Below are 10,388 nucleotides of genomic sequence, written 5' to 3'. Positions count from 1 at the left end.
TTTTTACAGGAAATCAAAACAAAACCCCCTTTAGTGAGCACTCCAGGATTCTCCGCCCTCAAATGAGTCCCGGAAATGACGCCATCAGCCAAATGCTACCTCTGCCCGGCCCCAGGAGTGGCGGTGTATTAGCGTCAGCACGTCTGTCATCCTACTCGTCCAGCCTGGGAAGACTGACTGGAACTTCCCGGCTGGCGCCAGCCCCCGAATCTTCGGGAGCCCGGTCGACTGCGAATGCGCAGGAATGCTGGGGCGGGGCTTCAAGTCACTCTGCCCCCGGCCTGCGCGACCAATGAATAGCGACTGCCCCGGGGCCGGCTAAATCCTAAGAGGCCGGAGTTATTAGCCGAGAGGATAGCCCCGCCCTTGTTTCCTTCAGGCCCTCGCTCCCCGCCTCGCGCCGTCGTCGCCCCGCCTCCTCTCGCCCGCCTTCCCTGCTGCGAGGTGAGGTGACACGGCTGGGGAAGGGGGCGAGGGAAGTAAGTTAGACGTCGGCCTGGCGGCGTTGGCGTAGCCCCCAACGTGAGCGTGGTGACGGGGAGCGGGTCGTAGCGAAGAAGTGGCCGCGTGGCAGACGTGGGAGGGTCCCCGGTGCGTGGTGGGGAACGCGCTGTAGAGTCTGTGGCGGCTATGAGGGGGCGAGGTCGACCCGGGTGTGTCCCAGTGCGGTCTGCAGGGCGTGGATAGCGGGTCGGAGGATGCGGAGGAGCTCGCACTGCACCATTTCCAAAGCTTCTCTTGGCAGCTTGCACACCTTAGGTTTGCCTCTGTTTCCGTTGTCTGGGTTGTGAGGAGGAAATTTAAAGATCCCTAAAAACACTGGGAAGCTTTCCCGGAGTGTTTACCTTGCCAGTGCGTGCTCCTTTCTTCCAGAGGTAGAGGTAGAGAGGCCAGGTGGGCAGGTTGGCTTTCACCCTGCGAGAATTGTTAAAACAAACAAACCAGGAATTCCTCACCCTCCTCCCCACGCCCTGCCCTGCAACTCAACGACAAACATTCCCTACAAGTCTTAAGCAGACTAGAATATTCTAAGGGATTCTTTGTCTTTGAAATATAGCACTAGTAAGTGTGGCTTTCTTTTTGTTTCTAGAAAATATGAATGGCAACGGTGTTTTGCGGTTTATTACCACTGGACGCATTTTGGGTTATGAGTACTTGTCTCAGGGTCTGCGCTAGAGAATTCTAACTTTATACTGATGTGAAGTATTGTGTTAGCAGTGATGTTTTCCCGAAGCACTACTTTCTGTAAAATCAATCAGTATAAAAGCTTAGCTGGTTGTTTGCAGGAAGTGAAGTAGATAAATCTATAGTTCTGATAAATCTACAGTTTTTATTATGGCCCCTTTTTCTAGCAAACTTTTTGCGTATTTTTGTCTTTCACAGATTTATTTAATCGCCCAACTACCATGATGAAGATAAGTTGGAGTGACTGCTAGAACTGAATTTTATTGATCAGAAGACAGCCCATTTGACTTCACTTATTTTTGTTTTCCCTTCTGCTTTGAGCTTTACTGTAATGGCTGAAAAACTTGGAAAATAAAATGAACATGCTGTGGTCTTGAACATTTTTTTTTTTTGGAGGAAAAATTAAAGTGCCAGAGTGAAAGCCAGAATGGCATCTAGAGAGAGGCTCTTTGAACTTTGGATGCTTTATTGTACAAAGGTAACTGCTTTCCTTTTTATTTCTAAGTTTTAAAGTACTTTGTTGTAAAATTTTGTGACTGGCCTTATCACTTTAATGCATAGTATTATAGTAATGACCCAGAATTTAACAACATGGATTTTTCTATTTTCCACTTTTCCCAGGTTTGAACACATACACGATACTGACACCCTTTTTAAACCTCTAGGGTGTGGTTTTTATTTTTCTTCAGTGATTTTAAGTTATGTAAGTAATATGACCTTAGCAGAAAAATAAAATATTTTTATTTTTGTGTTTTTCTTTTTCTCCCACAAGTAGGGGTAGGATAGAGATATTTTTATGAGAAGAACATTCAGCATTTTTTCCTATAATTAACCTTTTAAATGGTGTAAAAAATGTTATTCATTATATAAAAATGTTATTGATTTGAGGTGGTTACTACAAGCTTACTGATAGTACCTTATGAGTATTGTCTCATTTAATCCTCACAGCAATTCTGGGAGGTGGCTATTGTACTTATCCCTTTTTACTGGTAAGAAAATTGATTAAAGGGGCTGTTGAGAAGCAGAACTGCCTGAGTCAAGTCCATGTTTTTATCCAGGATGATTCCTTAATATTTTTAATTTTCTCATTCAAAAATAATGTTTTCTGTCTTGGTCTTTATGTGATTTTTTACATATTAACTTTGATATTAAGGAGAAGGGTACTGAAAAACATGTTTTTCAAGAGAGGAGCTACATTACTGCTTTGAAGATACTGGCAAGGGTCAGAGAAACATCTCTAATTTACTGCTTAAGTTACTTTAAGTCTGTGGTGAAGTTCTCAAGTCTCAGCTTCTGTTTCTGCATTATCCCCCTTCAGACTCCTTTTTTATACTTTCAGCTTTTTAAAGAACAAGTTATTCTTTAACAAGTGATCTTAGTTATCTCTAATACTAAATTTTAGAGGTCACCCTGGAATTTTCTTTGACTTCCTGGTTTGGTATTTCTTATAATTAGTGAAGGATATACTTTGAAATGTTTGATATGGATTTTTAAAAAAGTTTTGTAGTCTTGTGTAATTTAATGCCAGAAATGTGTTTTTAAAAATAGACCACTCTTCTAATAAAAAAGGAATTGAATTCACCACTTTTGGAAATAGTCACTAACACGCGTCAGCCAAAAATTAAAATGCATTTTAGTATGAGTGGTAGTTTAAAAATGACTTATTTAAAAATACATCAGACATACTAGATTTTACATTTTCAGAATGACAAAAGTTAAATGCGATTACATTGTCTTATTCATTACTTTTTTTGTTTTTAGGTGGAGTTAATGTTTTGTCATTGTGCTTATTCAAAAAATGGTATAGGGGTGCTTGGGCTGGCTTAGTCAGTAGAGCATGGTACTTGTGATCCCAGGGTTGTGAGTTCAAGCTCCACGTTGGGTGCAGACATTATTTAAAAATAAAATCTTTTAAAAAAAGCAAAGATAGTATAATTTGTTGGCATACACAGGCTTATTCTTTATAACTTTTAATATAAATATGAATCCTTACTCTTTTATGAAAATGTCTAAGTAAATAATGAAGACCCTTCATGGTCAAATTTTGAAGCCTATTTTTGGACAGGAAGATAAATCCCATTTTTATGTTTAAGTTCGTTGTGTACTTATTAAGATTTAAACTTTTTCAGCTTTTTTCAAAAATTGTTATTAAAATAATGATTTTATGTTTCATTAGTTCATGTTTAAACTTGTAAGCTAGATGACAATTTTCTTTTCTACAAACACTTTGAATTCAAGCAGTTTCTAAACATACCTCATACATATAACACTTCTGCTCCCTGGTGAGGATGATTGCCAGATACCCAGTTGTTCTCCATACTTCTCTCTAGTCTTAGTGCTCGCTCAAGCATATTGCCCTTCTAACCACGGGATTGTTTTTTTCACCTAACTTTTAAACTCTTTTTTACACCTTTGATGGGCTTTCAGACTACTTCAGGATTCCTCAGATATTCTTTTAGCTCCAACTTAGACTCTTTCTGGGCTTGCAGTTGTGAGGTCTAGTTTTGGCTCTGCTCCTGTTTTGTTTTGTGACCTTGAGCAAGACTTACCTCTTTGGGTCTCACAGTTTCTCATTTTTCACGTAAGAGTATGTGTGTACATATGTATGTGTGTGTACAGCGAGAATGCTTGCCTAATTTACCGTTAAGGTTTTCATTTGTTTTTTTTTGGCCTCTGAGGGACATGCATTTATTTTGTTGTCCTTCTTACGGATTGTCATATAGACCTTTTTAGTTCATCTTCCTTTTTAAGTTTTTTTAATGGAAGATTTGAAGTGGGCATAGAGAAGATAGTATAGTGAACTCTTTTGTATCTGTCACCCTGCTTCAGTAATTACCACTTCATGTTCAGTAATGTTTCATCTGTAACCTTCCACTACCCCTGAATTATTTAAAAAAATATATATATATTAAAAAAAAATTTTTTTTTTAATGTTTGTTTATTTTTGAGACAGAGAGAGACAGAGCATGAATGGGGGAGGGTCAGAGAGAGAGGGAGACACAGAATCTGAAGCAGGCTCCAGGCTCTGAGCTGTCAGCACAGAGCCCTATGCGGGGCTCAAACTCACGGACCGTGAGATCATGACCTGAGCTGAAGTCGGATGCTTAACCGACTGAGCCACCCAGGCGCCCCTATATATATTTTTTTTAACATTCGTTTTTGAAAGACAGAGAGAGAGTGTGAGCAGGAGAGAGGCAGAGAAGGAGACACAGAATCCAAAGCAGGCTCCAGGCTCTAGGCTGTCAGCACGGAGCCTGATGTGGGGTTTAAACTCACGAACTGCGAGATCATGATCTGAACCGAAGTCAGACGCTTAACCGATTAAACCACCTAGGTGCCCCTAGATATACTTTTAAATATTTATGGATAAGATGATGTTGTCTGGGATTTGCTTTAAAATAATTCAGGGGTAGGGGCACCTGGGTGGCTCAGTTGGTTAAGCGTCCAACTTTGTCTCAGGTCATGATCTTAAGGTTTGGGAGTTTCAGCCCTGCATCAGGCTCTGTGCTGACAGCTTGGAACCTGGAGCCTGCTTTGGATTCTGTGTCTTCCTCTGTCTCTGCCCCTACTCTGCTCACACTTTTCTCTCTCTCTCTCTCTCTCAAAAATAAAAATAATAAAAACATTGAAAAAATTTAAAAAAAGTGTATCTAGAAAACAACTCTTAAAAACATAAGCACAATACAATAATTAAGTCATCAAATATCTGCACAGTTTAAACTTTTCTGGTAGTATCATAAATGTGTTTTCCTGCTGTTTGACTCAATATTTAAACAAAGGATACACATCATATTTTGTTGAAAATGTCTATTAAATCTTTTAATCTATAGGTTCCCCCTCAGCATACTTTTTATTCCTTCTATTTATTTGTTGAAGAAACCAGGTTTTGACATTAAAGTTTTCCTCAGTCTCAGTTTTGCTGGGTTTAATTCCTTCATTTTAATTAATTGTTTTCTTTTTTCCTGGTATCTGCAAACTGGCAGATATAGAGACTTGGCTGATTCACATTCTGTCTGGTGGGGGGAGGCTAGAAAAATTCATCTGTCTCCACTATCAATGAGTTATACCTACATGTGGTAATTATTTCATTAGGAGTTTACAAAACTGATACTTCAATTCTGTCATTTCATTATTAGCAGAACATATATAGAGAAATGTCCCCTCATCAGTTGATGACAGTTCCTTAAAGGGAAGGCAGGCAGGATAGATACTTGATTCTTTCTCTTTGTTTTCAGAATAATGACTTGATTTACTTGCCTCCTCCCAAGTTGATCAGTTATTTTTCTTGAGTATCAAATTCATCTTTACTAATTAAAATTTAAATATTGTCTACCATTTTTCTGCCCTAGTTGGTGTGTTATCCATACCAAACATTGTATACATATCTGATTAAAAAAGATGGCTTCAAAGATTTATGAAGGTCAGGTTCCAAGCAGTAAGGTTAGGACATCCTCCATATTTGTCACAGCGCTGACCAGCATACGTATTTTGCAGTGTCTTAGCCATAGATCAATATTAAGGTACTATCCTACTGTTTGTATATAAGGTGATATTTTAAAAGTTGCCACTGAGAATTATAAAAGTTGAGTAGGTGTTTAAATAGGGTTCTATCAGAAATAATGCTTGGATAATACTGCTTAGGCAAAAGAAAAGAGAATGTATAAATATGTTTTCTACCTGTTAGTCTGGGTTCAGTTGTAAACCTTAATGCTAATGATTAAAGTCTTTCAAGTACGATTAAAGTAAATTACTGGTTTCAGTTTTTGGCAGATGGCTTCTCACGTATGAAACTTCATATTTGAAAATAATTTGGGTACAAAACTTGGCAGTTTGTTTTTTTAACCAAACTTTTCAGGTCTAACTTTTCACTTTCTCCTTCTAGGAACACGATTTAATTGCACTGTTAGAAACATGCATCTTCCTACTAGGTTATTTGTTAACCTCGTGTAGTTATTGTATAATATAGGCTGACTGATTTCTGAACACCCAATATTCCTGCTTACTATAGATTCTTTTACCAGCTTATGTAGTCTGAACTTTTCTTGTCTCCAAATGGTCACCCAGAGTCAAGGATTTTATTAACAGTGCATTTCATATAGCTCTTATAAGTTAAACATTAATTTGAACATGTTTAATCACGTATCTGGATTTTAGTTTAGTAGTTAACTACTTGTTGTCTAAGCATATTTTTCTTGTCTGAGTATATTTTTATTAAGTATTGAAGGCAAATTTGATTTGCTTTTTAATATCTAAAGATTTTTAGTTCATACTATCTATAGTAGACATCATGTTATTCCCTGTATCCTTTCACATTGTTTTTTCACATAATGTGTTTATGGTAAGAGAGACAGTGCTGAGAATGATTTTCATCTCTACATCATCCTACATCATCCTTTTTGGAATTCATATATTGAAAATAACGATATGTATGTATCATTAAGTCCATATCTCAACTCCCCTTGGATAGGCATTAAGATATATTTCTGTTCAACATTTAGTCTCTTGGGAATGCTATAGTTGATCACCAGACTATGCAGAAGAAAAACTGAGCCTCTCAAATTGTTTGGTAAGATTAAGTTATTTTTGTTCTGTGTAACAGTGGAAAGTATCAAATACATTAAGTCACTAAAAAGATACAGGGTAACTCAAAAGCATCATGACATTCGAAATGTGGCAGTGTGGGTTAAAATTCAAGGTTCATTTTTGTCATTTGCCTTTTTTTGTTTTGTTTTTTGATGCTAATTTTACACTGAAAAATTTTATGAAGCTACAGAATTAGAGCCAAGATTTAGTCCCAATTCTGCATCTGATCTTAAGGAAAAACCTAAAAACAGGTTACATAATTTCTTCTTGTTTTAGTTTTCTCATCTGTCAAGTGGAAAAAAAAAGTTTTCTCATCTGTCAAGTGGAAAAAAAACTGTTTTTTCATGTTTCAAAATTGTTGAGAAAAAAAATGAATTGATTTTATTTAAATGTACTGTAAGGGTAAGAAACATAAAATGTAGTCTTTATTAGTAGTTTTAAGGTACATATATGAGCTCAAGAGTGTGTATCATTACTTCCATTTTGCCTTTATTTAAGATAATAATAGAGAATAGTATTCTCACCTTTTTATCTAGTGATGAAGGTATACCCCTCAGTATCTTAATTTTTAATCGTTTTTTTGTTGTTTGTTTTGTTTTTGTTTTTTTTCTTTCAAGCATAGTGCTTAATTATTCCTAATAATAATATGAAACTTTTTTTACTCTAAATCAAGTTTGTTTTGAACCTTGGTGATGCTCCATTTCCTGCTGTTGCCCTTTGTCCTGCTATATTTGGAATATGACTGAAATAGATAGTTTTGCAATGAGCTCAGAGTAAACTTCCTTTTCAGAATAAAAGTTTTGCTTCATAAAGAAAATAGAATATAGAAGTATTTTATTCAGATAAAAAAGCAAATACTTCTTTTTATACATAGATTTGGAAAAAATGAACATAAACTCTTCTAATGAGAAAGTTACAATTTAATTATAATCCTAAATGAACCATTTAGTAAGATGCCTCAATATACATCAACCCTTATAATTAGTCTACATTTAATAAGTCTCCAGTATATGCAAAGTATAAAATGGCTTTTAATTTTCAGAGGTTTAATAATGACTTTTAATGTAAGGAAAGTAATGTTTGACCTTAAGCAAAACAGAGAAAATTGTTAGCAACTCAGTGGTAGTGGTTACCAATTACATGTTTGTTTTAGGAAATGTGAAAGCAAAGAATGAATATTTTATATTAGCAGACATGGAAGTGGCCTTTAGGAAAGGAATATTAATTACTTTTGTGATTTGACTTGAGCTTATGTACTACTATAAAAAGTTTTAAGATGCATGAATATTTCTTATTCTTTCCTTTTGAATATCAAAATTTAAATTTCCCTGGTAGAAAGTAGAATTGATAGTACTTAAATGTGTAGAAAGGAGCATGAGTGAAAGATAAAACTCTAAAATAATCCTCAGGGTTTTTTGTTGGCACATTCAGGTTTAATTGGCAATTATTGACGAGTTATATGAACATAAGAGAAGAAGGTCATAGTCAGGGAGTCCTACAGAACATTATCATTTAAGAGAAGGATAGAGGAAGAAGAGTTCGTAAGGAGTTTGAGTGGAAGGACAACCAGGAGTGAGTGGTTGTCTCAAGTAGAGAGCTTTTATAAAGAAGGGAGTAGTCAGTACTGTCATTCAATATGGCAATAAATAAAAGCATTATGGAGCATATATTGGATTTGATATTTAAGAGAGTATTGGTGGCTTTAGCAAAGTAGTTCTTCAACAATGGGGATAAAGATGTTAAAAATACAAATCGCCACGTCATTAATTTTTAAATTAATTTCAACAGGCTTAAAATTACTGCCAAACTGCTGCTATTAAAGTTTGAGAATGTTTACTTTTGACTTTCTTCTCTAGCCAAGGACTTTTATTGGTCTCTGTACCACACTTTGCGTGGCATGATTTTAGAACATCTGAAAATTTTCAGATTGCCAAGATGTCATCTGTAATTTGAAAAATACAGCTCTACAAATTGAGTAGTCACTGATGATCATTTAGTAGCAATGTGAATGTGACCACTGAAATTGAGTACTTAGTTACAAGGTAGTCAACTTTAATATGTTTAAATTAACTTGAAAATTAATAGAAATGAGATCACAAACTTAACAAATTTTTATATGAAACTTACGGACCCAGAACTATTTCTTATAACTCCTAGAGTTCTTGGACCTGTTTCAGAAACATAAGCCCTGATCACTATCTGATGTAATGCTGCTACTTTGCCTTTTCTCCATCTTCCTTTCCCTATTGCAAAATTACATGGCAAATTTACTACAAGGGAGTGAAATTTGGAACTAAGAATCTAGTCTATCAAAGTCTGATTTTTTGGTTTCAATTATTCATCTCTCTTCTATATACAAAATCTACTTCATGCCCAGTTTAAGAATTTCAAAAGTCTCATCCAATCATGGTATCAGTTGAAATCCAAGATCTGGCTCAATTCTTGTTTTTATTGATACTGAAACCTGTGCCCTCAGAACATGCTATTGATATGTAGCACCCATAAATCGAATATAGAGTGGTGAAACTGATATGGGAATGCCACAATAAAGACTCTTGAAAAAGAAAGAATGGGAGGCGTATACGTGGCTTTGATCCATAGCAGTTCTGAAAACTGGGCAAATGTTGCCTGGTCCTTTTACCTTCAACGAAGGAATGTTTCATGATTTGATTCTGGTTGTTTCTTGGGAGTGACTGCACAGGCTACTGTTCTCTATTGATCTTCGTGCTATACTTTTTCTATCATTCTTTTGGTACATCCAAAGGGCATTGGAGACTGTAGTTTCTTGTGACTGAACAACTCCCTCATCTGGCTTCTTGCATATAGGAAGTCCCTTATAGAAAATGAGGAGTCCACTTTCTAATTCTTCTGCCTTCACTTTTCTCTCGTCTATGTTGTCCAATAATTCCAACATGATGTTCTGTAGTATTTGAAATAAAAGACATACTTGTCTCCTCCCTCACTGTAGTGGGGAAAAGGCTGGGATTTTCTATTTGGTTAGCTTCAGACTTTGGGACTGAGATGTGTATGTATAACCTCTTTTACTCATAGATGACATTTATGGTAGATAAATGATGTTTAACTTTATTCATTTTTAGGTATACTTTTGACATTTCTATTGCAGGTTTGCTCTATTACAATATATTATAAAAGTACTTTTTTGTGTGTGTGTACATGTTAAGATGTGGATGATCAGACTATTCCTGAGTTCCAGAAAAATAGTAAGACTTAGTGTGAAAAGATTATAACTTGCTTTAATCATTGGTAGGTAGTAGTTGCCATTTAAAAATTCTCCTTCATTAGAATCATTATGAATCATTTGGAAGCAGGTGCTGCTGCGTTTAATTCTCAGTAGTCCTTCATTTTAAAATGCGTAAAATACAATGCTTATAGGTCAAAGTTTAGTGCCTTGTAGTTTATGAATTTAAGTGTTTGGCCTATCTAACTTGCTTTTCTGTTTACACTCAGAGGCTTTCACAAAAACTTGATTTATTTTGTGAAAATAGAACTTTTTTTCTGACAATTTTATTCTGGTCATTCAAAATTTTTAAGATGTGGGTTACTTTGTAAAATGATTGAAATCTGCCATAATTCCTTTGATGATGTCAGAATTCAGACAA

General features: G+C 35.9%; 1 protein-coding gene across 9 annotated transcripts in view; it reads left to right on the top strand.

The window, feature by feature from the left end:
- The window catches only part of NBEAL1 (neurobeachin like 1), a 172,979-nt gene continuing 162,591 nt past the window's right edge, over positions 1–10,388 (top strand). For 5 of the 9 annotated variants that reach the window (XM_049615135.1, XM_049615133.1, XM_049615134.1 and 2 more), the window contains exons 1-2: positions 451–591; positions 1,384–1,663. In XM_049615135.1, the coding sequence (XP_049471092.1) occupies positions 1,613–1,663 (51 nt within the window). In that variant the 5' untranslated portion in view covers positions 451–591; positions 1,384–1,612. The other 4 variants (XM_049615129.1, XM_049615131.1, XM_049615130.1 and 1 more) reach the window with 4 other exon arrangements.

The sequence above is a fragment of the Panthera uncia genome (assembly GCF_023721935.1).
Source record: "Panthera uncia isolate 11264 chromosome C1 unlocalized genomic scaffold, Puncia_PCG_1.0 HiC_scaffold_3, whole genome shotgun sequence".
Taxonomy (NCBI): domain Eukaryota; kingdom Metazoa; phylum Chordata; class Mammalia; order Carnivora; family Felidae; genus Panthera; species Panthera uncia.
This window is presented reverse-complemented; position numbering and strand designations above follow the sequence as displayed.